Raw genomic sequence first — 26006 nt, forward strand, 5'->3', positions numbered from 1 at the left:
CTCTTGAAAGCTTTTTTAAAAAGCATTTGAAAAACATTCCACTTTTTTTTTTTGCTTTTTGTAATGATGATGAGGACTACCTTAAAGCCTTTGGGAGAGATCCGCAGGATAACCGGAACACTAACACAAGTAACTACGGACACATCTCTTTCCCAAAATAGATTTCCCCCACTAAACCTCTTCAGGTAAATAGCCTGCATCTGTGTCTGAAGGCCAACAAGGTGATGATATACTTAAGCAAAAGTACAAGCCCCAGATTGGCTGAGATATTTTGAGCATTCCAAGCACACCAGGACAGAGGTTCACATGCAAGAACCACAGGATTTCTCCGCCATACTTTTCTATATGCCCTTTTGTACAAAGGTGAATTTTATTTATCTTCAGTGTACAAATCAACTCCAGCAGCAGCAAGAACTGGAGAAAGGACTGATCACAAGGCTTTAGAAAGGGAAAATGACTTACCCACACGACCAATCAGTGCAAGAGCTGACAAGAAAAAGAGAGAAAAGGTTACGAAAGGTCACAATTCAGCCCTGCTGTTACCTCCAGGCAGAACAGAATGCAAGGCAAGCAGAGGTACTCACCTGCCCATGGCTTCCTTTGTATAGGACAGTTTCTGGAAAACAAACAAGCAAACAAATTCTAAGTATATTTGAGTATCATAAGGTGAAAAGAATGAATATGCATTTTATACCACTTTGTTTCCTCCCTTGAGCCAAAATAATTCTCATTTCTTTGTTCTATGCTCATTTGTTAAGTTCAAAATTTATTAACAAAGTCCCTGCTGAAAAGAAAACAAGTCCTACATTTCCAAAATACAACTGAAACTCAACAACAGACACAGTAAAGAGCACTAGGTTTGTGAGAATACACCCCGCATTTCTGCATTTTCCTGCGTTGTTCTGCAGGAACAGTGTTCTCTCACCTTAGAGGAGGCCAGCAAGAAGATTCTTTTAAGCAAGTAGTCTTAAGAAACACACTTCTGCAGAAACAAATGCTTCTGCAACTTATCTGTAGATTCAAAACCGTCTTTTTCAAAGAACAGTTACGGCTTAAAAATAACATAGCAGGACTAGTCTGATGACTTTATTTAGGGTTATACAAGTGACAGGGATGACATTTTTTCATTTTTTAGTGCATAAAGACTAAGGCAGGGCTATACAATTCACTATTTTTCATCAAAATTCTCCTGGTGTTAGTGACTTCTAACTTCTGTTTCTCTCTGGGTTTAGGGGAAAGGAGATCATTTGGTGGTTTGTTTATTGTCCTGGCTTTCTTTACATAATCAATGCAGTTATATTTTTCAGTAAAAACTCAACCCAAAGAGGATCAACTCAAATATCTTCTTTGAGGTTAAATTACAATAAACATACACATTGTATTTCCAATTTGAAAACTTATCTGCAAAACACCCATACGTATTTAATGAGCTAAGGACTGACACATTAAGCTATCCTGGTGATTCTTTTTGTGGAGGAGCAAAAAGACAAAAAGAGACTTTTTGAACAGGCTAGCCTGCTCATTCTCTTCACCTGTGTTTCCAAGGAAGTCTAGAAGTTCGGTTTTTGCTGATTCAGGGCCACCTCAGTGACTACCTTTCTTTTCTTTCCAGGACATCTGTGGACAGTAAATGCGATCGCAGCTAGAACAGCAGGCAGCCTGGATATCAGGCTTCACTTTTCAGCATGTCCTTTGGCCAACCTTTACTGTACAAGTCTATTAAATGAAGTATTTGGAGGTACTTTAGTATGAAAAATTAAGACACAGTTACAAGAGTTTTAAGTGATAAACCAAGAAACTAGCAAGACTAGGTAGTTTAACAGTGAGAAGTCTAACTCAGGGACAATAAAACCGTGCTGGACTTTGAGTATTTTTTTAAGGGGTCATTACACTGCTCTATGCAGTGCTTGCACTCAGCTTTAGCATGCTGGGATCTGCAAGGAACGGGGAAACCGATTCCCTCTCTACAAACTTTTGGCAAGTTATATGTAAGTAGTAGACCTTTTAGAAAAAGGTGTTTGTTCATTAGAAGAGACTTTCTTCCATATTCAGTCAGACAAGGCAGTTTGTAGGTGCTACTAAAAATGAACCTGGTTGTTAGGGGCCCCACACGTATTTTTAATACCACCTGGCAGTCTGTACCCAGCAGCTTCACCCATTAGTCCACAAAGGCCATTGATAGCAGAGGTCAGTATAGCCCTGATCATGTCACAGAGCAGCGAAGCAGATGCCCCAGTGAGGGATGCTTTGGCCAAGGCTCTGTTGTGGGACAGCCTGAGGAGCTGGTGGCACCCAGCTTTCCTGAGCCTGGGTCTCAGTACTTAAGCAATGTGCTTTGTTGTTTCCAAGTCTTCCATTCAATAAATTATAAAAAGAACTTACAAGTACCGAACCTGAAATGTCAAATTATTATTTTAAACACCAAGGCCATCAAAACATGACACACTATCTCCGTATCCACATTTTTAAAAAGGCATCAAATTACTAAGTTGTCATCCAATTTTGTCATAAACTAGCAAAGTCTAATACTGTATGATTGGCTTTGAATGACAGCCTCTGCATGGGGCAGCTGAATTATTCCTTAATTCACCTAGTTCAGGACAGAATATTCTCTCTTCATTGCAAAACTTTTTTTTTTTGTGAAATAAACTGACATTTTATATGCTTTAAATAACTGTTTAAATGACCTGACTTTTCACAGTTCTTTCTCACACAAAATCTCTCCCGGATTCAATGGCAGCTTTCAGAAATAATGGCAAAAACTGTCACTCTTACTTTTGGATGCTATGTACTGCTGTGAAGCTATTGCAAAAACACAAAAAAAAAAATTAATTGTAAGTTACAAATGAGTTGATAAAATAATTATCAGTTGTCCATTAACATCCATATGCCAATGCAAAGCTTGCACAGAGATTATTATCATCTTGCAGCTTTACGCCACAGGAAAAATCTTAGGATTTAGTAAATTCAAAAGGAAAGTATGATCTCAATACACAGTCTTCAGTTTCTTTACAGTTTACAGAGGGCTGAAAAACAGATTCACACATTTTGGACGAGTCCTACAGTTTTTCATTATGTTAAATGGTGGGCTTTTTTCAACTGAGGATGTGAAAATGAAGCGTCCCCCTATTGCTAAGTTGCCATGCTCTGCAACAGTTCGTAGAGCAATTGCTTTCCTCTCTCTTAAATGTCTAACTTGCATTCCAGTTGAGGTGGGGGCAAGCAATGAGGTATTTGAATTCCATGGCAAACAGGCATCTTTTTTCTCCTAATTAAAAGCCAAGGGCTCTAGAGTTCTGATACTGGCTTGGTTTCTCATTTAGTACAGAACAGTCTGCCAAATCACCTCACCTCTCTGGCTCAGTTCCTTCATTAACAGGATGGAGTTATAAACATACCTACCACACAAGGATCTCCAAGGATTAATTAACATCTTTACTCTTTGAATACTTCAAGTGATCTATAAATAGTTCTACATAGCAGCAGCCGCCACACCAAAGCTCGAGGGGACGGCTTTTACTCAGTGAAGCTGCCTCTGACAGATGCTTTGTATAAAATTAGTTCTTTTGAAGTGAAACCTTCATAATGTTATTATACCAATTCTTCTAAGGCCTGGAGCTGTGCTTTGTGTCAGTTAAGCTAGTGCTTGCCTTTCTCAACAGACCACAGTTAGTTTCATATAATTCAAAATTACCATGAATTAATAAAAGTTCATAGAATTAAATACAGGCTACCACAATACCACAGATCCCATACAGTACCAACAGGATGGACGAGCTTATGTCAACTCATGAACTTGCAGAAAAGCAATTAAATAGGATACTCTCATCTGATCCTGACGCAGGATCGTTATGCACAGAAGACAAAATATCTCAGAGATAATTCCAGGCATGAGAAAAAGATGGAGGAAGAGTCAAGGAGATCTGAAATAATCTCATATTAGTTTAATCCCATCTGTGTATGACTGCACCAAGCATGTTTGATTTAACCCACCTATACACATCATTTCCAACAGGAAAGGCATAGCAAGAAATTATTCTTTCTTTGCCTGTCCTGACTCCCCACCACTGTGCATGGCAGAACCATGCAGGGGAGGCCAAAGCACTAGGGGGAATCCAAGGAGATGGATGACAATGTCCAGAACTGAAGCTGGAGGGAAAGGCCAGGGTGGAAAGCAGTGCCCTGAGGCACAGCCCTGACAGATAAGGTGCGAATATGGTCTACAGTGAGCAAGAGGAGAGACAGCAGGGAAAGCTTAGTGGAACAGAAATTGGTTTAGTCATGTTCAGCTAGAAATGAAGGCTGGAGATCCACGGTAAGATGTTAGAAAGAAGCTAAGGTTCCAGTCTCTCTAAGAGAAATCAGCTCCACAGCAGAGGTGACCTCTCAACATTCTTCAGCATGTGTTAGGGAGAGCTACCTAGAAACGAGGTGAAAAACAGGGAAAAGAGGAAGACAGATTTGCAGAGTAAAGGAGCTGATCAGACAAGGATGATGAGGATGACATATGGGTTCTGAGTTCTGCCTGGAAAGAGATGAGCACAGGCTTCATGGCTGACAGTTTCTGTGCTGTGCCAGGTATCAGAGAGAGACTGAAAAGGAAGATTTAGGCTGGAACTGGAGAAGAGATACCAAAGAGAGAACACAGACAGAGCTTAAGACATGAAAGAGATGAGGCAGGATTTGGAGAAGCAACTGGAAGTAATATTCGAATAGATTAATATGTGGTGAAAGTTTGGTTTGGCTTTTTAAGTTAGATGAGGGTAAAACTTGCAATGCAAAAAGAAAGAGACAAAGTCAATAGGAGAATAGTAAGCATGGGGATAAGAACAGAGGCAAAAGAAATCTGACAGAATGGCTTAACAGAGGGCAACAGAAGAAGATTTTTTTGCATTCATAAAGGGGCCTGGGGGGTGTGAAAGAGCAGATGAGATCTGGTTTATTTTCCAGATTTAGAAGAAACTAGAGATGTTCTTTACAAAGAAAAAATGTTAAGGTATCTAAATCAGCAATCAAAAAGATTCTAGTAACTGTGATTAGGACATTTGTTTAAACAGAGAAAAACAATGGTTAGCAAGGAAGATCACAGAACAAGAAGAGGAGAGACAGCAGAAGAGGTCTTTCTGCCTCAGGAACCTTGGGAAGTCAAAATCATCTACTTTGTGAAGTGGTCAGAAACTCCAGTGCTGGGAGTAAGTGGTTACAAACAACTCACATCATTGGGGTGCTACATCCCACCTTTGAACACAGCTCAGAATTCAGGCAAAATCACGTATTTTACATTGCTGAGTGCCCATTTCAGCATGCTAAGGAGATGTTTACTCTCTGTCACTGAGTAGTTAGTCTGTGCCCCAAACATGCTGAAACAGACAGAGCTGCTGATGGGCTGAGAAGTCAATACAAAAAAAAAAAAAAAAAAAAACTGCTGAGCCAACACAACTGAAGGTTTTATTTCTCAATGGAGGAGCTTTTCAAGTTCTTTTGGTTGTTCAGTACCTCCTGTCACTGTTTTGGGGATTCCTGAGGAGATGGGGGTCTACCTACCTCCAAATTCTGTTAGAGTCTCTTGGTAAAATCTAAATTTCCTGAATTGTCCAGGAACTGTAAAACACCAAGTTTCAGGATTTTGATGAATTAAAATATGGCTCCAAATTAACTGATCAACAGAACAATGACAAACTCTTGCACGTCAATGGGCCACTTTGCTTGCTTTAAGCACTTTGATGAACAGAAAGGTCACAACAATTACCTCAGCCTCCTGTGACTTAACTGGATGTGTGGCAGTTAAACAGGTAAGTATGACCATCAGTATTTCAGGCCCTCTCCACCCATCAAGGAATATTATCAGACTTATTTCAACATATCCACTGCACTAATAATTCACACAGACTGTCTCCTGCAGCTCTTCGTGGTAGCCCACGTTGCTGAGCTGTGCTTCGTCACTACACGGGAAGAAGCTCTACACAGACAGAAACCAGGGTTAAGCAGCAGGTATGGTCCCGACTTGTGAGACTGACACAAATAACAAATGGCCAAAAGCTGGGGAATCATGGAGTTCAGAGATCCTCACGTGCCAGCGGGAACTTGGCAGCTACACAGCAACACCAAATGTATTCTGCATCTTGATTGTCACTTCTTTTCCTCTGGGTCTATGCACATGGCAGTCTATCTACATGTTTTGCTGAATAAAAGACATTCTGTTTGACAGACACATCAGTGGGGGTTAGCTTCAGAGCACACTGGGAATCAAAAAAAGTGTTAAACAAGAGGCTGTAAAATTGCTCAAAGTAATCACCCAAGAAAATCGCTAACATTTCTTTTTTTAATACAGCCAAAGGCCGCCTTCAAAATGTCAGCATGTGCTATAGCTGAATCTTGTAATACAGTTTCTATTACAAAATGTCTTATGTTCAACATGCATGTGTGTCCTATTCCCTTGTTTTCTGTTATATGATGTCAGGCTAACAAAAGAAAAAAAAAATTGAAAGTAAAAAAAATTTATAAGCATGACTTAGTAAAAATTTTGTTTATTCCCTAGGAAGAAAGTGTATTTTTTTTTCATCTTCTAATCACAATACATTCATGGATGTTGTTCATAAAAAGACCTGACATTGTTTCTTGTTATATGAACATATATAGTACTAGTCAATGTGAAATCACTTGAGGCTCCATGAAAATTTAAGCAATCAAGGTATTTGCAAGGTAGCTGTGTGGTAAAAGGTACTCACCAGTACCTTTCAACACAAGCTGAGTGTTTACAGTATATTCTGCACATTGTGTTTTTTTTGTTTTGTTTTGTTTTTTATTTTAAAGAACCACAAACTATATAAGTATGTGCTTGACTTTACATCTCCTTTTTTTAAACCTCTTGAAAATATATTCGTTCTTACTACCACCCCACATTTTTCACACCTTCAGTTCTTTTAGCTTTGTTCCTTCACACTTAAACATTCAGTGCAGCATCTTCTGATGCAAGTTGTACAAAATGTTGCTTGCAACCCCTTATGTGAATTGCTCTGTACATGGTACAGGTTGGTGAGTCTCAAGGTGTGCAAAATTCTATTTAGACACTACAAAAGCACCCATTTTCTGGACTTCCCACATCTCTTCAACAAACAAACTTTGGAAGAGCATTTGGTTGGTGTGGTGCACCTTTTCCAGGTGCATTCTGGCTGAAACAGCAGTAGAGTTTTGTGTTGTTGAAACTAAATGGATTTAAAAAAGGAAAAGGAAGACAACTTGTCACAAGAATTGAGGCTTTAGTCTACCTAGCTTGATTTCTTCTCCCTAATCATTGTCAGTAGCAGATGCCTCTATGGAAGTTGTATGACACTCCAGAAACTGGACAGAAACCTTAAGAGGTCCCTCAGGGTGCTAAGGAGATACAGTAGACAACTAGTCTACCAAAAAAAGTTACTTTGCCTGTTATAGTATTTGGTTCTCAATCTGCAATAAGTCCATTGTCTAGAAATACTACAAATGGAAAAGCAAAACTCAAGTTTTGTCCCCAACAGCTTTGCTCAGCCGTAACATGTCACAGAGAAAGAAGAAGTCTGTATTGCTTTGCTGAACATCTTGGATGTGAGAGCAGGGCACTGGTAGTCTAACTTGGAAGCTCACCACACACCAAAACCACCTCCTGACTGCATGTCTGGTGAGCAGGTCTCAGCAAATAAAAGAAGAAACAAGGGAAGCACTGTCAACCAACTCTCCTTTAATCTTATTTACTATAACAATAGGCTGCATATGAAAATTCAAACCTCTGGTTTCATTTTACATGACAAGCTGCACAGAATTAAAGACAAATTGTATAAATAAATATGCAGGGGAGCCATTTTTTTCGTAGCTAAAAAAGCCCTCCTTAAAGAATCCTCAGAACACATAGAAAGGAAAAAAAAAAAAAAAAACCTCTTCTCTAAAAGATAGAACAAGCAGGAAAGCAGGTATCAAAACAGTTCAACCAACTACTCCAGAATTGCTGCATTATTTCAGTAATTTATAAAATAAAAAAATGTGCCCAGCAGCTGTTTAAGTATCTTATGAAGAATATCATCTGCTAGCTGTAAATGCCCCTAAGAGCAGTACAGATTGTCCTGGTTTGGCAGCAGTGCTTCAGTCCCACAGCAAGAACTAAAAGGCTCCTGGGAAATCAATAGTTACTTTTGCTTGTGTTTCTTCCCTCTTGGATTTTTCAAAGATTATCTAGCACAAATGTGAACATATCCACAGTTCAGGGCAGAGTGGGGGCAATTTCTGGTAATATCTGAATTCTAGATGCACGTGCCCAGAAGTGTAGAACGACCACGTGAACAAGATGCATGAGGACATTCTACATGATACAGAGTTATACTCCACCTGAAATACAGCTACAGAGTAAGGAACACAAGCAGAGTTAATTTATACGAAGGAAGGCTTATGTGAAGAAACATACTGCAAGTAAAACTTCCCTTTGGATTAGAATTACCTTCTCCTTTTCCATTTCTGCCAAGATTTGAAAAGAGATGGAGGAATAACATAATCCCACACTTTGTAAATCTACCTAATATCCAAAGAAATTAATTAGGCTAGTATTCATCCTATGTAAAGTACTTTATTTAACATGATCAAACAGAAAGTAAAATGAAAGAATTTGGGCGGGGGGAGAATATTTAAAATATTTTTTATGGTTGGCATAAATCTGTTAATCTGCTCCTTCTGAAAATCTAGTAGGTGATTTCCTTTAAGAATCTGATGAAAACATAGTATATGTATTCTATATTACCGTATAACATGCATATATATACACACACGTGTATAGGCAATCACATAGAAGCAGGCCTCAATTCTCCAAGATAACACAGGGCACATAGCTTGCTTATTAAGGAGCAGCAAAAGCATTGCCTTCTGAGGCACACCTCCCTTACCTGTAGAATCATAGAACAGTTAGGGTTGGAAGGGACCTTTAAAGGTCTTCTAGTCCAACCCCCCTGCAAGGAGCAGGGACATCTCCAATTCAATCAGGTTGCCCAGAGCCTGTTCAACCTGGCCTTGGATGTTTCCAGGGATGGGGAAGCTGTCTGATGGCAAAACAGCATATTCCAGCTATGTATAACTTCACCTCCACCAAATTATCCAAGTCTTTTTGACAGACTATTAGAGACTGAACAACATTTTTCCTGAAGGAAAAAGAATGAGACCTGGGACCAGAGCTGGTCCAAGCTCCAGCTGATATCCAGTAAGAAAGTGTGTCAAATCCAAGAGAAATTGAATTTTTCTTTATATGAACTAACCCATGGTGGAGCAGACATTGCAACATCTGTAGGAGTGTGATGGTGATTATCAGGGATTAGAGGAAAGAGTAAGAAATAAAACCAGGAAGGAAGGCTAATAAAGTGTCATTTCATTACACTTATCAAAACAGAAACTCCACACTACAACAAAAAAGACATGAAAGCAATCATTTTGCTGAATTATTGTTTACTAAGAGCAAACCCCACAGATTTATTTTGCCTAATTTTCAGATATGCTGAACTCCTTTTGAGAGAGAGAGAGAGAGAAAATTCATGGTATGCAGCACTTCTGAAAATTGAATTTCATGTTGCCATCTAACAAAAAATAATACAGAAAGACATTCTAGAATATGACTGCCAGAAACTGCCAACATGCACAATACAAAAGAGGTGGCAGATCAATGCTATGGCAGTAATAGCCAATAAATACCAAAAGAAAAGCAGAAATACTTTGATCAGTTGCAGGCTCTAAACTAAACTCTTGAAATTAACCACAGATTATTCACAGACACAGGAGAGCAGAGGAAGATTATAAACAAGTGGTATTTAATGAGGCACATAATGGCCAGATAAAGAACTACTGCCAACCATATACGGAGCTTTTCTACAGTGCCAGGCAGAAGTGACTGTTCCTTTCAAGCAGTTGAGAGCATGAACTATTCCCACGTATCACGCCTGCACACTACAGAGTACTGTGCACGCTGTGAAATGATGGCAGCCCTTTGTGAGAAGTGCTTGGCATTTTATAGATCAAACCTAAGGAATGAAAAAAAAATATACATAGCAACAGTTGAGCGTGAACAAATGAATGAACATGCTGTAATGAGAGAAAAAAAAATTCCCACAAGGCAAGGCAACTTGGTCAGCTTAGCTGGTGAAAGTGGAAAGAACATTCGTCCTGTTTTCTTATAATAAGCTCCCACCACAGATCATCACACTACCAATATCTTATATAAAGAAACGATACATTCACTATGCACATTAAAAGTTCACATTACATTTATTTGTTTCTGTCTTTTTGCAAAGTCTTTGAAGGACAACCAGACATCACAGAAGCAAACTTTGGCTAGCATCCACCTGTGAAGACTAACATGCATGCTCAGAAAAAAAACCCTCTCTCCACTATCCACAACAGCTTTCATACTGACATTCCGTAGTACACACTCCTAGCACAGGAGTCCATAAAAAAATAAAGCAGAAAGGAAAAATGTCAGCACACCCATACTAGCAGAACATTACTAATTCTGTGGAATCATACATGTAAGTCTTATAAATTTCATGAAACCACTCATCCATTAGCTTGCAAAAATAGAAGACATTGTAATCTTAAAGAAGATCCATAAAGCACCATACATTTTAAGACAGCCTTTTATACAGAGAAATTAAGATATCTACTGTATCTTAGATGTGTACAAAGTTAAGCATTTAATTTTGTACTAAGGACTTAATTCTGCAATTCAAACACTCCTGAAAAGACATCTTCATATTTCATTTGAGATGGCCTTTATTAGTTTAGTTTAATGCTCCTCTTATTTGCTTTAAGCTAAAAAAAAGCTTGCTTCAACTGAAATAGCAGAGAATATACCAATATATTCAGCATTTTTTTTATTAAGTTGTTTTACACTCATACTCTGATTTAAACCTCTGCAAATTTTGCCATACATCTTGGTAGCATCAGAAATACAGCTCAGAACTTCCTGTTTCAAAGTGCCATTTGGTCTGAAGGCACCTCCATGTGCAGTTCAGAGCAGGAGAGCTGCTACACACCACAGCCTGCCTCATGTCATGTTGCCTTCTCAGACAAGGGGTCTACTTGTCAGGAACATACCTATTGAAGATAACATTCTCTTCATCATTACTGCTTTTCCCTGCATTAGATCATCTACAACTTTGGAACTGATCTCAGAACTATGGATCCAAGAGCTGGGGTACTCATGCCTCTCCATTTCAAGGGCTCCACACATTACCACCTGCAATATGCCAACCTGCATATTGCAGTGGGACATTATGCCCTCACTCACAAAAAAAACACCGGCCAGGTGCTGCACCCACCTTCACAATCAGATTCCGGTGCTCCTCAGACTGACTGAAGTTCATGCCCATTTCAAAGATACTCATGGTTCCCTCCTCACACAGGCTCATCCAGGTGTGATATTCTTCACGCTCCGGCAGTCTATCCCAGAATGTCTTGAAGACCTCCCAGACTGTTTCCTGACACACTGAAGGCAAAAGAAAGGTCTGCTGTTAGTACAACAGGAATGCTTCCATGGGATGGAAGGGCCAGGGTAGTACTGTCCAAATGTTGTATGCTTTTCAGTACATTAATATATAGAATACAGTGACTAGACACCTACATATAAATGTGTAAGGTGTTGAAGGGGCTGACAGTGAAGATCTGGTGGATCTTCCACACTCATACTACTTCCTTCCCTGATTTTTTTACTGAAGTAATTAATTACTTCGTTAAAGAAAAAAAGACAAGAGCAAGAGAGAGCGCACTTGTGTCCTAAAAACAATCAAGAACCACTGTGTTTTCACTGAGTGAAACTGCCCTTGATCAATGGGTCAAATTTTGAGAAAATTTAGAAAACCAAAATAGTATGGCAAATGTCCTCACAGAAAGTAGAGCTGGAGATTAATTCATAAGAATTATAGTGGTACTGAGCAAAGTTTTAGAGGCTGAATCAGTAACAATTCCTTTAGACTCACCTTTACACAGAATTGAAAATAAGTTTCAGAAATTATAATTGCATTAATAATTTGAAACACAAGGTAGGATAATGACACAACAACATAATATGCTAAGAAATAAGTCAATTTCTAACCCTACTGTATGTACGTGCTGAAAAAGAACTGGACATCTCTGACTGAACAGACAGTCTGAAAACTAAGAGTTAAATTATCTTATACGATGCCAGCTGCTTTAACTTCCCTGTCTCGCATGTGCTCTTGGCCAATCAGAGCAGTTGGTCACATAACGCTCAAGTGTCTCTGTGACCCAGGATAACTGGAAGAGAGGAAGATTTATAGGATTCTCCTTGTGTCTTGGAAGAAAGCAACGTTAAAAGGAGAACAACTCTAAAAAATCACTCGCAGCAGATGCCAGCCTGGAGTAGTAGCAGACAAACCTGCTTTTTGGTCTTAATCGGATTTCACTACTTATATATACACAGTTCAGCAGAGAAACGCTTTGCATTCAGGGAAAGTCCTGACATCATAAGCAAGACCCTATGGGATACTGACCGTGGATCTATCTTCGGAAAGCCATTTTGTTTGATGAGCTTAAAAATACACTCCAGGTTGCCAAAACTAGTGCATTACTGCTATTTCTTCTTGATACTCTGCATTCTGAATTCCAAAATCAATTAAATGTACTTGTGTAAAACCTAGCACATAGATCGCATGTGGAAACATACTTTCATTCAACCAAGAGATGGATGTTTTTCTTAAATGCAAAGGATTTATAAACAACAGTCTTTAGGAACTGTTTCACATGCAGTAGCACCCTTAAAGCTGAGCTAATTCTGGCACGCTGGATGGCACCATGCAGAAAAAGCTCTTTTCTCCACCTCAAATTTCAGTTTATCAGAGCAGTTGAGACCATTTCTCCATTGTGGAACTCTACAGCTACACATTTCCAGGCCACACTCCTGACAGCTTTCCTACGTGGAGACTAGCCTTGTAGCTCATTTGGTATGTATGACTAGAGAAGAATACAGTCCTCAAGCTCTGCATTATTAATTGTCAGTGGTATGTTATTGCTTTTGCACCCCTCCAGCTTCCAGGTAGTTAACTTTATCTATAACACACAGTAATCAGTTAAGGAGTACCGGAGATGCTTCCAATCAGTTTTGCTTTATACATCTTTATTAACCAGAAATAAATAACCAAATTTATGAGCATCTGTGCACCCTCTCACATTCCCCCTCGAGTTACACTTGCCTCCTCAGCAGCTGAGGAAGCAAACTCTTCAAGGCAGGGACCACACTTCCATATGACCTCTGCACAGACCTAAGGCAGCGAAGCCATAATCCTGCTCTGGGATTTCTGGATCCTGCCGGAGCACTAATAAGCTTCCTGAAGCACGGTGACATCTGTAGTATCCTCTCTACCATCCCACTCATAAGAGCTGGGCATCCAGGGAAAGACCAAAATCCAGTTTCAAACCCAGAAGCCTACACTCAGGAATACTGCTCACTCCCTTCTCCTCTGGTGCTACTCATATCCTGCATTCGCATTAATGGATCTTTCACGCCAGGTGCGATATTGTACAGCAACAATCCTGCAATGAGATTATTCCCTGCGGCTGGGATAAGTCTTCAGCAGGCTATCAGCAAGAGCTGAAGCTATGGCAATAGCTTGCAAATAAATTGTGGTGGCACTGTTTAATCCTACAGTTTTCAAACAGCAACAGGCAAAGGGCAGGCTTTCCAGTTGCAAGTAATAATTGGCAGTAATAATTGAAGGCAGTTTTCCTTAATGTTCGTAAATAAGTTTAATCTCTTTTTTAAAATAAATGTGATGAGAGTGTCTTGCCCGAATACAAGCTGCTGCTGCATGAACAGTTGTCCCAATCAGCTCCTAATAGATTAAGGATTTGTTCGGTGTCCTTTCATTGGGAATTAGACACCCCACTGAATTCCAATCCCAAAGGCTTTTTGCCATCTGTGGCCTCCAAGCTTGTTAATTGGACCTAAGCTGTCAGAACAGGGTTGTATTTTCTGTGGGAAGAGGAAGGTGGATGCGTATAAGGAGTCACATTCTGTCCTCTCTAGCCTCTGTCCTATCAAGCCATTTCCACTGCGGAGAGCAGTAACAAGTTGGACACTGTGGTGCAAATTCCTTCCATATTCAGAAGGAAAAGGCTGGCCCATTCCTTCCTCCCAAGCAGTCTGAGAGTTTGTTAGTTCTGACACACAGGGAGGGATTAAAAACCCCAAGCAAACATCTACCATGGCTGCCATTTACACATTTCTGTCAGCCTTGCCCAGGAAACTGCACCCTCAGCAACAGTGACCTGCTTGCCACACACAGTCACTCCGCAACCTTGTTGACACACGGGCCATCTCGTCATTGTCCTGTTTATTCCAGCTGGTTTGTAAAGCAAAGGAGATGATTGCTTTGCAGGATAACAAATCCAGGCTGTAAGGGCTCAACTAAAGAACCATCCCCAGACATGCTTACCTATATGGTGTTCAAGAGCAAATCTGTAGCCTGGCTATAAATGGAACAATTTTGTTTCAGTCTTTCTTTCTTATACACCTTTTTGAATGCTTTGTAGTTAGATGAGAGTTGCCACTCCAAGCACAGTAAAAGAACAGCATGGTTTCTTCAGCGTGGTTGAAATCACGCTCATGTAAAGGAAGAGACAAGCATGATTCTGTCTCCCATCTCTCCTTCACTGATGTCAAAGAGGGAGCCAGTTCTTATCATCACTGCCTTGACGTTGCCACTCAGGGAAATGAAGGGACACCACCCTCACAGTGCATTCAAGTTCCATAATAAATGTGATTAATCTTCTTTTAATTTGAAGGTGGTGGGTTTTCGACTATCTGCTGGCCAGGGAGGTTTTTCAAAGTTTCTTATCAACAAATTCTTGAGACCTTCCATATAAGAAAAAAGTTTTTCATAACTAGATTATAAGCATTGTGAGACTGTAGACAAAACTTGGAGATACAAAAATGTAAACAAAATTAAACAGGACTTGACTGGAAGCTTCAGTAAATAACTATTTTACTGTATAAAAATAATTCACTATCTTTCCTTTCTGACCTTCCAGCTATTTGCCAGTATCTGTGCCACACTGGCTATCTACATATGCCAACAATAAATGAAGCAACTTTTGGTTAATATTTAAAGTAGCAACTCCTTGAATCCAAAATGGAGAATAAAAGAAAATGAGAGTCAGGAAGGCAGGAATACAAATAGATTTACCAGGAAGTTTTTTGACCAGCAAAGTAACTTTGAATTTTAAATATAAAATATTTGAAGTAAATAAGGAATGTAAAAAATTTGCAGCATCAGAGCTTACAATAAATTGACAGGAGCCCAACAGTTCAGAGTTATGACTGAACTGCTTGCTTAATACAATAGGCTGCATTAACATACTCCAAATATGAGGTAAAATAAATCTGTACAGGCTTTGAGTTATGATCTTTCCAGGAGTTAGGTTCCTAAGACTAGCTGCAAAACCCTTAAAAACCAACCACCCAAGCAGGCAACCCTGCCAGGATGGGACAGGAATGGCTGAGTGGAGCCAGCAGTGCTGCCACATGCCACCCAAATTGCAGACCAGCCCTCAGGACAGGTGTGAAGGGCCCGTCTGTATGGCAGATCTCACACCAAACTTTCACTAGCCTGCTATGGGGGTAGCCAAAGGCACAGATATGTGGGACAGTATTAGCAACACGAGGCCCTGGAGGAGACGAGATTTGCCATGAGGCCTCTAATCCCTGGCAAACAATACTGATTAAAAGCATCAAAAAATCGAGATCAATCTTAAGGCAGCGAGCTAAGAGCCTTGGAGCTACATGTGGGTGGGAAGGTAAGCTTCTCTAGAACATTACTTCCTTCATCCCATGGCTGCAGTAATAAATAACTTGTATTTTAGTGTTAACTGATCTCTCAGGTACTTTGCAGTTTTCCTCTGAAGAATTAAAATGTCTAAAAATGAAGACTTACTAGATAGAGAGAGGCTGCCTGCTACAGAGATGCGATCAATCCAGCTGTCTGCAGGAGAGGAAGCAGGTATGCAGGAGATGTGTAACTGACTGGCATGATAAATCAGAATTCAAACTAAGAATGCAAACCAGACGGCTTGTTCTGCAATTTTTCTAAAATACATTTTGCATGCACATACTTTGTTTTGCATGTAGTCCATCCTGAAATGCCTCTGAAATTTGAGTCACTTAACTCATCACTGAGATAATCATCTCCAAGGGGTGAGAGAGCACCAAGGCAGTAAAAATGGAAAGAACAGCACATTTGGCCCATACCCTTGTGCAAACTTCCACTTGAGCAAAATGTCATAGGCACTTAAAGTAGGCAAGGTCTTGACTCTTAAAGGTGTAACAGGTTTCAAAGGCTGCCTCAGAAAGTCAGACATGTCGTAAGACCATGTGAATCCCAGCGTATCTGCTCTGGAAGCCAAAAAGTCCAGCCCTTGGGAGCTTATCTGCTTCAAATGCAGTGTTAGTGCACAAGCAATACAAATAATAGAGAATATCCTGAAAAGCTTAAGAAAGATTGTGTTTCAGCCAAAAAAAAATTCCACATAGGCAGGCACAAGCTCTTTTCAGTCCTATAAATCTGCAGAAAGGGGTGCAAAAGAAGTTTATTTGAAACTTCCTTTCCTAAAGACTTCATCGTTGTTTTCAAAACCTGCAGCTAAGATCTGTGACGAGATGATCTCAATCTCTTTCTGAAATTTCCCTATATGGCTGCCTGTCACACAGCGGGGTAGGATACAGCATCTCTGCGGCTCTAGCTTTACCATTCAGGGTGCATTTATCTCTAAAATGAGAGACAATTAGCCTATTACACTCAGTCCATGCCTGGGGATTTCTAAGGGTAACAGAAGGGGCACCACATGACAGCACTGGGCACCTACTAGGGGGTAGGGTGGCTTTCTGGCCATTTGTTTAAGTGGGCAGTGCTGGGAGTTTAATCCCAGTTAAATCCCATTAGTGCTTCTTAAGAGTTGAATCATGTACAGTGGCTAGGAGCACTGAATCAGGCTGAATATTCTATTTTGAGGCAACATGAGGCCAACTCCTTCTCCTCTCTGACAATTTCTGCACAACTGAATGGCTTAATTGCAGTGGGTTTTGATAAGGACTACAGTGATGGGGAGACTGACAGACACCTCCTAAGATGTTTTTCCTGCAAACACTTTGTTAGCACTTGCTAAACAAATTAATGTAAATACATGCAGAGAAATCACATGATCTGTTGCTGAAATGCTGCTGTGTATGGCCTATAACATAGCAACCCTTAAACAATATACACAACAAATCAGGATTTTAAATCAAAATAGTTGAATGTGAATTAGCTAATCCACATGAAATTTTTTTTCTTTGAACGCTAACATACTAAACTCCAGCACATAAACTATTCTCATCAGTAATATTTCAGCAACTACAAAGCAGTGTCTTTCATGGGAAAAGTCAAGCTTTTCAGAAGCATATGCTGACATCTCATAATTAAAACGCAGAGAGAGACAGAACTAGACCTTCTACAAATAAACTTCAGAAATGTATTGGCTGAGTATGAGCTATGCACAATATGTGCCAGGGATGACAGGGAAACATGGAGAAAAGGCTCACTCAGCCAGGCACTTTATTTATTGTATGCTTGTTTAGCCATGTACTTTTAATGACTTTTGACTGTTTGCTTTCGTCATTATTCTGCAAGATTTGAATCATTTGTAACATGTAGGATATCAGCATCAAATTGAAACTTCACTCTTAGCTCTGTCCATCTGCAGAACATAATATCATTATTTCTAAGGCTTCAGTAAATACATTGGAAGTGACCCAAGAAAGGGGAAAATGAGAAAGGTCCGTGCTATGCCAAGGATACCAATTCTAGGGATCATAATCACGCATAGAACTTCATTCCTGAGAAATACCTTTTATTCTTTACACAGTACCAGAATGCCCTTGCTTCTCATCAGCTATGACACAGAATAGAATATGCTCTAGAATATGGTCTACTTCCTTCTTTGGTCACTAACTTTAAAACTGAAAATCTAAAGATAATGTTTATCTGAAGCTCTGGCTGACGAAAATGGTTCTAGCAGAGACTATCTGATCTACTCTTGTGAAAAGATGTACTCACTCACGAGCATACACTGAGTTGTTTAAGACAGTGAATCACAGCAGGAAAAAACGCAAACAGAATTTAGGAAAGGTAGCCACCAGAGTAATTACATCTCGGAGGCGGCAAAAAACGGCAGTATCAATCCTGAACCACGGTTTCAAAATCCGGCAGTCTTTTTTTTATCCAGTTAACAGGCACAGGATAGGGAAACGGTGTAAGCCATGCAGCCTTACAGGCCTTATCTTGTTTCTGTTCTACTGGCTAATTCAACTTCCAAATCTATTACAATCCTCAGCCATCTACTGGCAATTTACACCAAAGGAAATAGACAGATTCACCGAATTGTCTATGTAAAATAACTGGTCAAAACAGACTTTTGGTCTGAGCAAGTATGGCTACTTTTCACACAATAATTTTTATTTAACAGGGGCTTGGGCTACCGCCTCCCTGTCAGCAGTAAAGAACATCATTATTCATAACTAACTTACCATCTACAGCACACTCACTATCTGAAATCCCACTACTAGATTTTTGCAAAACCTATCCAGCTGCCCACTGGACACACTTTGTGTTTGTCACAACGGTCTAGCTACGAACAACCACTAGATTTACATGACTCTTCCAGCAGCAGCCATAACATTACTTCCATTTAAAAAGACATTTGTTAAAAACACTCCGTAAGACCCAACCCATAGGCCTATAGTACTCAATCTGTAAGCATCTATGACTGATTTCCATCTCCATATTCAAAAAAATTAAGTACAAAGCCAGACAGCCAACAGCAGCAACAGCTACAAGAGATGCAGAGACTCTGTCATACTGGAAAGCACAAGAGACAATCATAATCCCAGGTTCATCTCAAAAGAGATTGAAAATAATATCTTTGGCTAATGCAAAGCTCCATTTGTTCTGCAATGTGACTGACTGTAGGAATAAATCAGCACTTGAGAAATGTGTCTTCTAGACTGCAGGTGTAGAGAAACAAGTGCAAAACCACTGATACTTTTGGCTGGTGCTCCTGACTACTACAGTAATAACAACAACCACCAGTGAAAAGTCATACCATTACTTAGACTTTCATATGCTGAAGGGTGCTACTGCTGGTTTACGAAATACTGATTTTTCTCCAGATCCCTGTATTTTGCTGCCCTTTGGTTTTTTTTTTAATGATTTTTATATATTTATCATATCTCTTTATCTTGTATCTTTTTAAGGCTAAAAAAATCCAGATGTTGTAGTCTGGACAAAAAAAAAAAAAAAAAAAAAAAGCTGTATACTTTTAAGCCTACAGCTATATGACATAAGCACTTGTTTAAAGCCTATGACAGAAATGTTCGTCAGAGTCTGACACTAATAGAGGCTTTAGCAAGCTAGCAAAAGTAAATAGAGCTTGGAGCTACCGGTAGATAATTATATTCCCACCTGCTTCCTTCTAAGGTTGATATAGATAGAACAAACGTAACCCGGATAACCAGCACATGCAAATCTTTTCTTTTTTTAAAAAAAAGCTGTTATGTCAAAACAGCAATAAACATTTCTTTCCATGGTAGTGGCACTGTTTTGTTTTTGCTGATAGTAAAGTAAAACTAATGAAAGAACAGATTGTATTGAAACCATCCTTTTCAGAGAAAGTATGGGATATTAATGTCATTCCTTACTTCAACAGATAGAGAATAAAAAAAAGATTCTAAAAATGCAGACTGAGATTGAGAAATCAACAGATTCTGTGTACATTCATATTTATTCCTTTGTGGGGTCAGTTATTTTTCTAATCACTGATAGTAGCTGGTCTCTGAGTGCTCAACAGTGACCACACTCTTCCCTAGGACTATTTTGTTGACAGTGCAGACATAAGAAAGTCCGTCTCACTATTTTATCACTGCACTGATTCAGCTAGCTAGTAAAAGCATAGCTTCAAGAAAAACCTGGTATATAATTCAATAACACGCAAGGAACAGCTTTACTGTGAATGAAAGTAACAGCATCATCGACTCTCGCTTACCTCAGGTGCATTTAACTCAAGATGCAATTAACTAGACATTTCCAAATACTCGTGGCGCAGCGCATTGCTGCTAACAAAATGAAGATGACAAATGGCTTGAACCAGACCTTGCTCGACTTGCTGCTAGTTAAAGTCACCTCTGCTACTTGCAGACATCTTTTTCAAAAGTTTTAAGTTAAAAGTGCTAAGGGTGATCATGGCATCTCTGCTCATGAAATCCTTGTGGATTGTAAAAGCCATAAATCCAGTAGGAAAGCAGATGGACTAGGTGGATTTTTGATTCAACCTAGAACCATTAAGTTCTAAATAAGCTTTTACAACCTAATTTACAGATTTTCCTTGTTTATTATCACTCACACTTTTGCTTACTTGGTATTGCCCTTACATACTGCTGTCACAGGTAATTGCAGGGTGACTGCATTTAAAGCACAGAGTATTGATTCAGTTTGAGCAAAACAAAGAACGGTTCAGTGTTACTGGGCAGATACAAGCAGGAAGCTTGCAAAGCCTGTCAAAATGTCTGCATGATCATCAGTGTCAACATCCCTCACAAGCTGGGCACAATTCATATTTGAATGAGGCTCTGATCCCATATAATTCCACTTTGTTCTCCAAATACGTTATTTATGTTTACTTTTACACCAACATTTAGCAACTCCCACTATTAGTTGTTTTTCACTGCTCTAAGTGAATAAATTAGTTACCAGTGGGAGTTTCTTCTACAGGCACTCAAAAGTGTCTCATTAAACATGTGTCTCTGAAGACCTTTCCTTCTCCTTTAAGTGACAGCAGCTCTTTCTTGTTTCACCTATTATGTGCAAACACATGAAGACACTACAAATTGTTTGACTGCTATAATGCAGAGACACACAAACACCAGAAAGTGCTGAGTGACCTTGATGCCCCATTCCAATGTTGTCAGACAGAAGGTTTAAAACATGTCATATTGCTGTAATATTTGTCTTATGAAAGAAGCTGTTACCAGGAACATTTCCGCTTTTCAGAGAAAGCTGTCACACCAGCTCCTATATCTTGAAAGAAAGGCTTCATCTCTATTATGCTACAGCCTGATACACAGAGCTTGGCTTTCTAGACAAGAGAATATACTACGCTTTCACAACCAGCTGTAGTCAGAAGTCACGTGGCTGAGACGCTAATGTCTCAGACTTGACTCTTCTGAAAGATCCCTCAGTGAATTCTACTAGCACGTGAAGAACAGTAAATAAAACTAACAAGCTCTGACGTTCAGCTAACATGTACATAACACCTAATTTTCTTAGCACTCAAATTGTTCTATGAGAAAGGACAAGTAGTTATTAAACAGTAACTCTGGTTTTAGGGACTGCGAGTTTTATGATACATGAGTGTAACTAGAAGGTGATTTTTTAGCTCGGAATAGGTCTCGTAAGGCAGATCATCGCAGAAAACTACGTTTATTGGGCAACAATATATTTACTATGGCCTAGTATTTATTATGTTTTAAAGCTTCATCTATTATTTTTTAATAAATAAATTTTCATTATCAATTACCCATGAGACATACAATCACTTACCTCTGAGCCTGAAATACTTCAGATGGTTGGCAATTGCCTGCTCAACAGATTCATCAGGGCAGATCTTAACTCCACTGGGAAACAGAATGGACCGCTTCCTTCGTAACAGCAAATGCTTGTTGACCTGTTCAGCCTCCACGATGCCATTAAGCTTTTTCAACCCAGGAGACTGAGAAGGGTTTGCCAACTGCCAGCCACTGAGATGAGGCGTTGGTGAACCACCTTTAGCCTGTCCTCCTTCTGTAGCTGAATAACCTTCTGCTGTAAAATTAAAACCACACATAAATTTCTCAGATGAGATAGAGATGCAATCATATGTATCTTAATGCCATTGCTCTGACCTCTGAAGGACATAACTGTGCTTTTTTGTGTGTTAACAAAACCTATCTGCATGCCTGTACTATTATAAAGAACCTTAAGCTCTTTACTGCGTCCCATCAAATGGCAACATAACCCAAAGGCCTAACCCTTTGAACGCTCGTGTTTTGTGTTTTCACTTCCATTTGTGATTTGGCTTGTTTAAGTAAATGGGACTATATTTGTGAATAAACATGTACTTAGAAGCTTTCAGGGCCAGGAATGAAATAATTAATTAAAAACTCCCCTTATTCCATCTTTTTTTTCCACAGGAAACATTTCTATCTCTTGCATCAAGAAAGCTGCTTGAATTGACAGCTAGCAAGCATACCTTTCACCAGCATGAGATAGGTCCCCACCCAACTGGAGCGAAAAAGGAAAAAAAAAGGGCTTGTCAGCTTTTGCTTTTTCAAAATTCTCTCTCATGTTAGTTGTTCCACATGATTCCAGAGGAAACTTTACAGCTGAGGGGAGAACGCATCTATTTGGTTTTAGTTTGACACTCATTCTCTGCCCTCCACAGACAGTAGTCAGCTGATGCAAAATTAGTTAATTTAAGTTTCTTTATTCACTTTTTCCCCAAAAAACATGACTGAAGAAGAATCACAATGAATCATTTATTAGAGAAAGAACAGTAATAAGTGTATGCTATTTTTCGTCCCACAGATAACGAGCGTATTCTGCAACTTCAAAGTCAATAGCACCTTTGTCTTTGATGACTGAAAAATGAAGAACATGGTTATTTTGATGGTATATCAGTAGTCAGCTCTACTGCAGAAGATCAGCACCAGATGGTACATCAGAGAGAACATCAAAAAAGGTCACTAAGGTAAAAGCCCAATCTTTACCCAAACTGACACATTTTCAGAGTGCATAAGCAGAAGACAGAACCTCACTTTTCAAGATTTAATATAAAATTATTAAAGAAAAAAAGCACCAAGGAAAACATTTATCAGTATTAAATCTCTCTCAAAGTTGGAAAAACTTGCCTCCTGTAGCTACATTCTACACTTAAAACAACACAAATGTACAGTAATACCTCCTGGAAATCACTCAAGTATTACACATTTACACTGATACCATAGCACAGATTTGACCAAACATTTCTCTGTATTAGTCCCCTTTGTTATAATTAAAGCAGAGAAGTATTTCTATTTCTACACACTACCATCAGTAAACTTTGAAAACAAGAATATTAATAAGATTTCTGCATTACCTGCAATTATTTGAAGATCGCATTTAATCATTCCCAAAAGCAGAAGGCAAAGAAAGACTTTCCAAACGAAGTCAGTCATACTTATTTATGTCAAAAAAAAACAAAACAATATGCAAGGAAAAAAAAGAAAATCCCTTTTAGCAAAAGAGCTGTTGTCTTTAATGTATCCTTGAATCAACCAAGAGCATTGCCCTTCTTGAAAATATCTTGACGTCACGTATAATTATCTTGTGAAAAAGCATTAGGTAAAAAAAGTCAAGCAAGATATCCTGGGAATATTCCTTTCAAAGACTGTATTCCGCTTTAGTGAAGAAACAAGAAAAGGTGATGGAAGTAAACTCCTTGGAGCTAGCAGATGGACTGAGACAATTTTTTAATTTTAATCTGACCAGCTAAGCTCTTTACCAGAGCTTGTCATACCATTAACAGACAGTCCAAACAAGGACAGCACCTTTCACATCCAATTAACCGCGTTTTTTCATTGGCCCCTTCAATTTCTGCCGTTTTTTAAAATTATGCTGACCACAAAGCATCAGAGGGAGCCCACTAGTCTTCAGTGGAAGGTCTCAGTGTGTTTTGTCTTCTGCTTGTACAGATATATGTGTCTAAAAACATACTGACTCGCTTAAACACCTACACGTATGTAGATAACACCAAAGCAATTGTTTTGTAGGCTTGTTTCTTCTGGTGACAGAGCTAATACAGCCCTGCTGCCAAAGTCTGTGCTAAAGCAGAAAATCTTGTGCTGCCTCAGCTCTGTCCTTGGCATCCCGGAACAGCTGCTTCCTCCAAAGATAAAGCCAGGGCAAGGTGTTTCATCATTCTTTCATCGCTGTTCAGGTATTATCTGACACGAGCAGTTGAAGCAAGTTAGTACAGATACCTGAAGAGATGATCAGCTAAGAAGAACTGCAGAAAGGAGAGAGGGCAGGAAAACAGCAGCAGTCTCAGCTCCCGTCCTGTCCAGGGTCAGCTCATCGCAGAAACGTGTATGGAAGCAGTCCCACAATGGCAGACAGCATTTGGACCACTAGAAAACCCTGTCAGGGCTGTCCCCCGGGTGGCGTTAACTCAGGACTTGTTGGTTACTGCATTCAGACCAAACTGAGCAAAGTGCTGTTTTGTCTGAAGTGACTGGTTTTGGTAGTGGTTTTGCATAAATATTTCAATGCTGGATTCCCAAGGCTTCCCAGATGACGGTCTGCAGAGCATTTAGACACAGTTCCTCAGGTACGCAGCTGTCTCCTTTCTTCTAGCTGCTCTGCTGAACTCCAACAATTCAGATAATACTGATAATTCCTGATATTACACGCAGGACACTCACAGGAATAAAACAAAACTACCTTTGTTTTTATGCTGTCTTCTGACATCTAACAGACTTTAGTTTATATTTTTCAAAACAACAACATATTTTCCTCATTTTTTTTTCCCCACAAAATTACTAAATTACACTTTAATTTAAACCAGTGAGCTACTCTAACACTCCCAAACAGTTTTCATAGAATCAGACATTTTAGATTTATCAAACCGGCGCTGCCCACCTAGGCTGGCTCTGTCAAGCTAACTACAGTATCAGCAGCAGTACCACCCCACTGCAGCTGTATGTGAAACCATCCTGATGATATGAGGCACAGGAACCTTGCACTGGTGCCCGTAAAATTTGCTTTGAAGTCCTATTCAGCATTTCCAGGTAGATAGAGTAACTTCTGAGGCTAGCTTGGGTACCTTTATTACAATCCTGGATTCAACAACACAGATCAGCCTTGTTTTAACCCTCTGCAAAGACTGGTGCTTTCAATGTCATGAATGCTTTTGCTTGCGTTTCCCTGCAGAAATGCAACTGAATCAAGATTAGAAATACTATACATGCTTATAAAGGCAAAGGCTAACTTATCTCAAGAATGCATGACAACTAACCCTTTTAGAGAAAATTCTCACAATACATGAGTATGAAGCCAAAATAAAAATTTTCCTTTCAGATATAAGACATTGCTGGGTTTTTTTTGGTCAGCACTCAAAGGCACAAAGAATGTGAATAGTACGAAAAATACCTGTTTTATATCTCTGTCAAAATTTGTTTTCTATGGCATGACTACATTAGCTTCTGTATGATAAAATACTTGAAACGCTGAAATTCAGTTTTATCACTATTAGTTCAAGCCATCAATTTTAAATCTAACACTCATTTCAGCACTAAAATTTAGATTTGCAACAGCTGATAATCTCCTACATTTATGATAGCAAAAGGCATAACTAAAAGCACAATGGTAATTTAAAGGTTCTTAAAACAAGCAAAACAATTCTTGCAATAGACTTCCAAAATAACCTTGGCAAACTAACTCCTCCGTTAATTTGACTAAAGCCTTCACAGTAATACCTTGTATCAGAAGATGGATAAATCTTCATTTCCAGCAGTCAAATTGTACCTGTTTGACAGTACTCAGGAAAAGTATTTTCATGCTAAGGAAAAAAAAAAGGGAAGTATAATCCTAGTGATGTAACGCACCAAGGTCACATCAGTACCTCCAAAACCCCATTTTTCTGACAATTTGTGTTTCTATAAAGAAAGGACATCCACTTTCATATAGCAGATGTGTTTAGCTGAATTATAGTTCTCTACAAGCTAATGGTCACTGAAATTCTGCTACAGTGCACATACTGTTCTAAATAACTTCATTGTTTTTGAAATGCAATTTATTTAAAAGGCTAAATCCACTCATCTGCAGCTAAATAATGCAAAATAAAGGTATACCTTAACGAAAATGCCTCTAATGAAGAGCCATATGATG

At 39.2% G+C, this 26006-nt stretch overlaps 1 protein-coding gene across 1 annotated transcript in view; it reads right to left on the minus strand.

The window, feature by feature from the left end:
- Positions 1–25721, minus strand: part of IMPG2 (interphotoreceptor matrix proteoglycan 2) — a 61022-nt gene extending 35301 nt beyond the window's left edge. Inside the window, exons 1-5 of the mRNA XM_086761898.1 lie at positions 23218–25721; positions 21645–21905; positions 11322–11488; positions 585–616; positions 463–486 (exon numbers count right to left, since the gene is read on the minus strand). Coding sequence (XP_086618024.1) covers positions 463–486; positions 585–616; positions 11322–11488; positions 21645–21905; positions 23218–23296 — 563 coding nt within the window. The 5' untranslated portion in view covers positions 23297–25721. The remainder of the gene's footprint in view (positions 1–462; positions 487–584; positions 617–11321; positions 11489–21644; positions 21906–23217) is intronic.
- Positions 25722–26006: the final 285 nt, after the last annotated feature.

Source organism: Chlamydotis macqueenii, chromosome 1 (genome assembly GCF_036417535.1).
Source record: "Chlamydotis macqueenii isolate bChlMac1 chromosome 1, bChlMac1.mat, whole genome shotgun sequence".
NCBI classification, from domain to species: Eukaryota; Metazoa; Chordata; class Aves; order Otidiformes; family Otididae; genus Chlamydotis; species Chlamydotis macqueenii.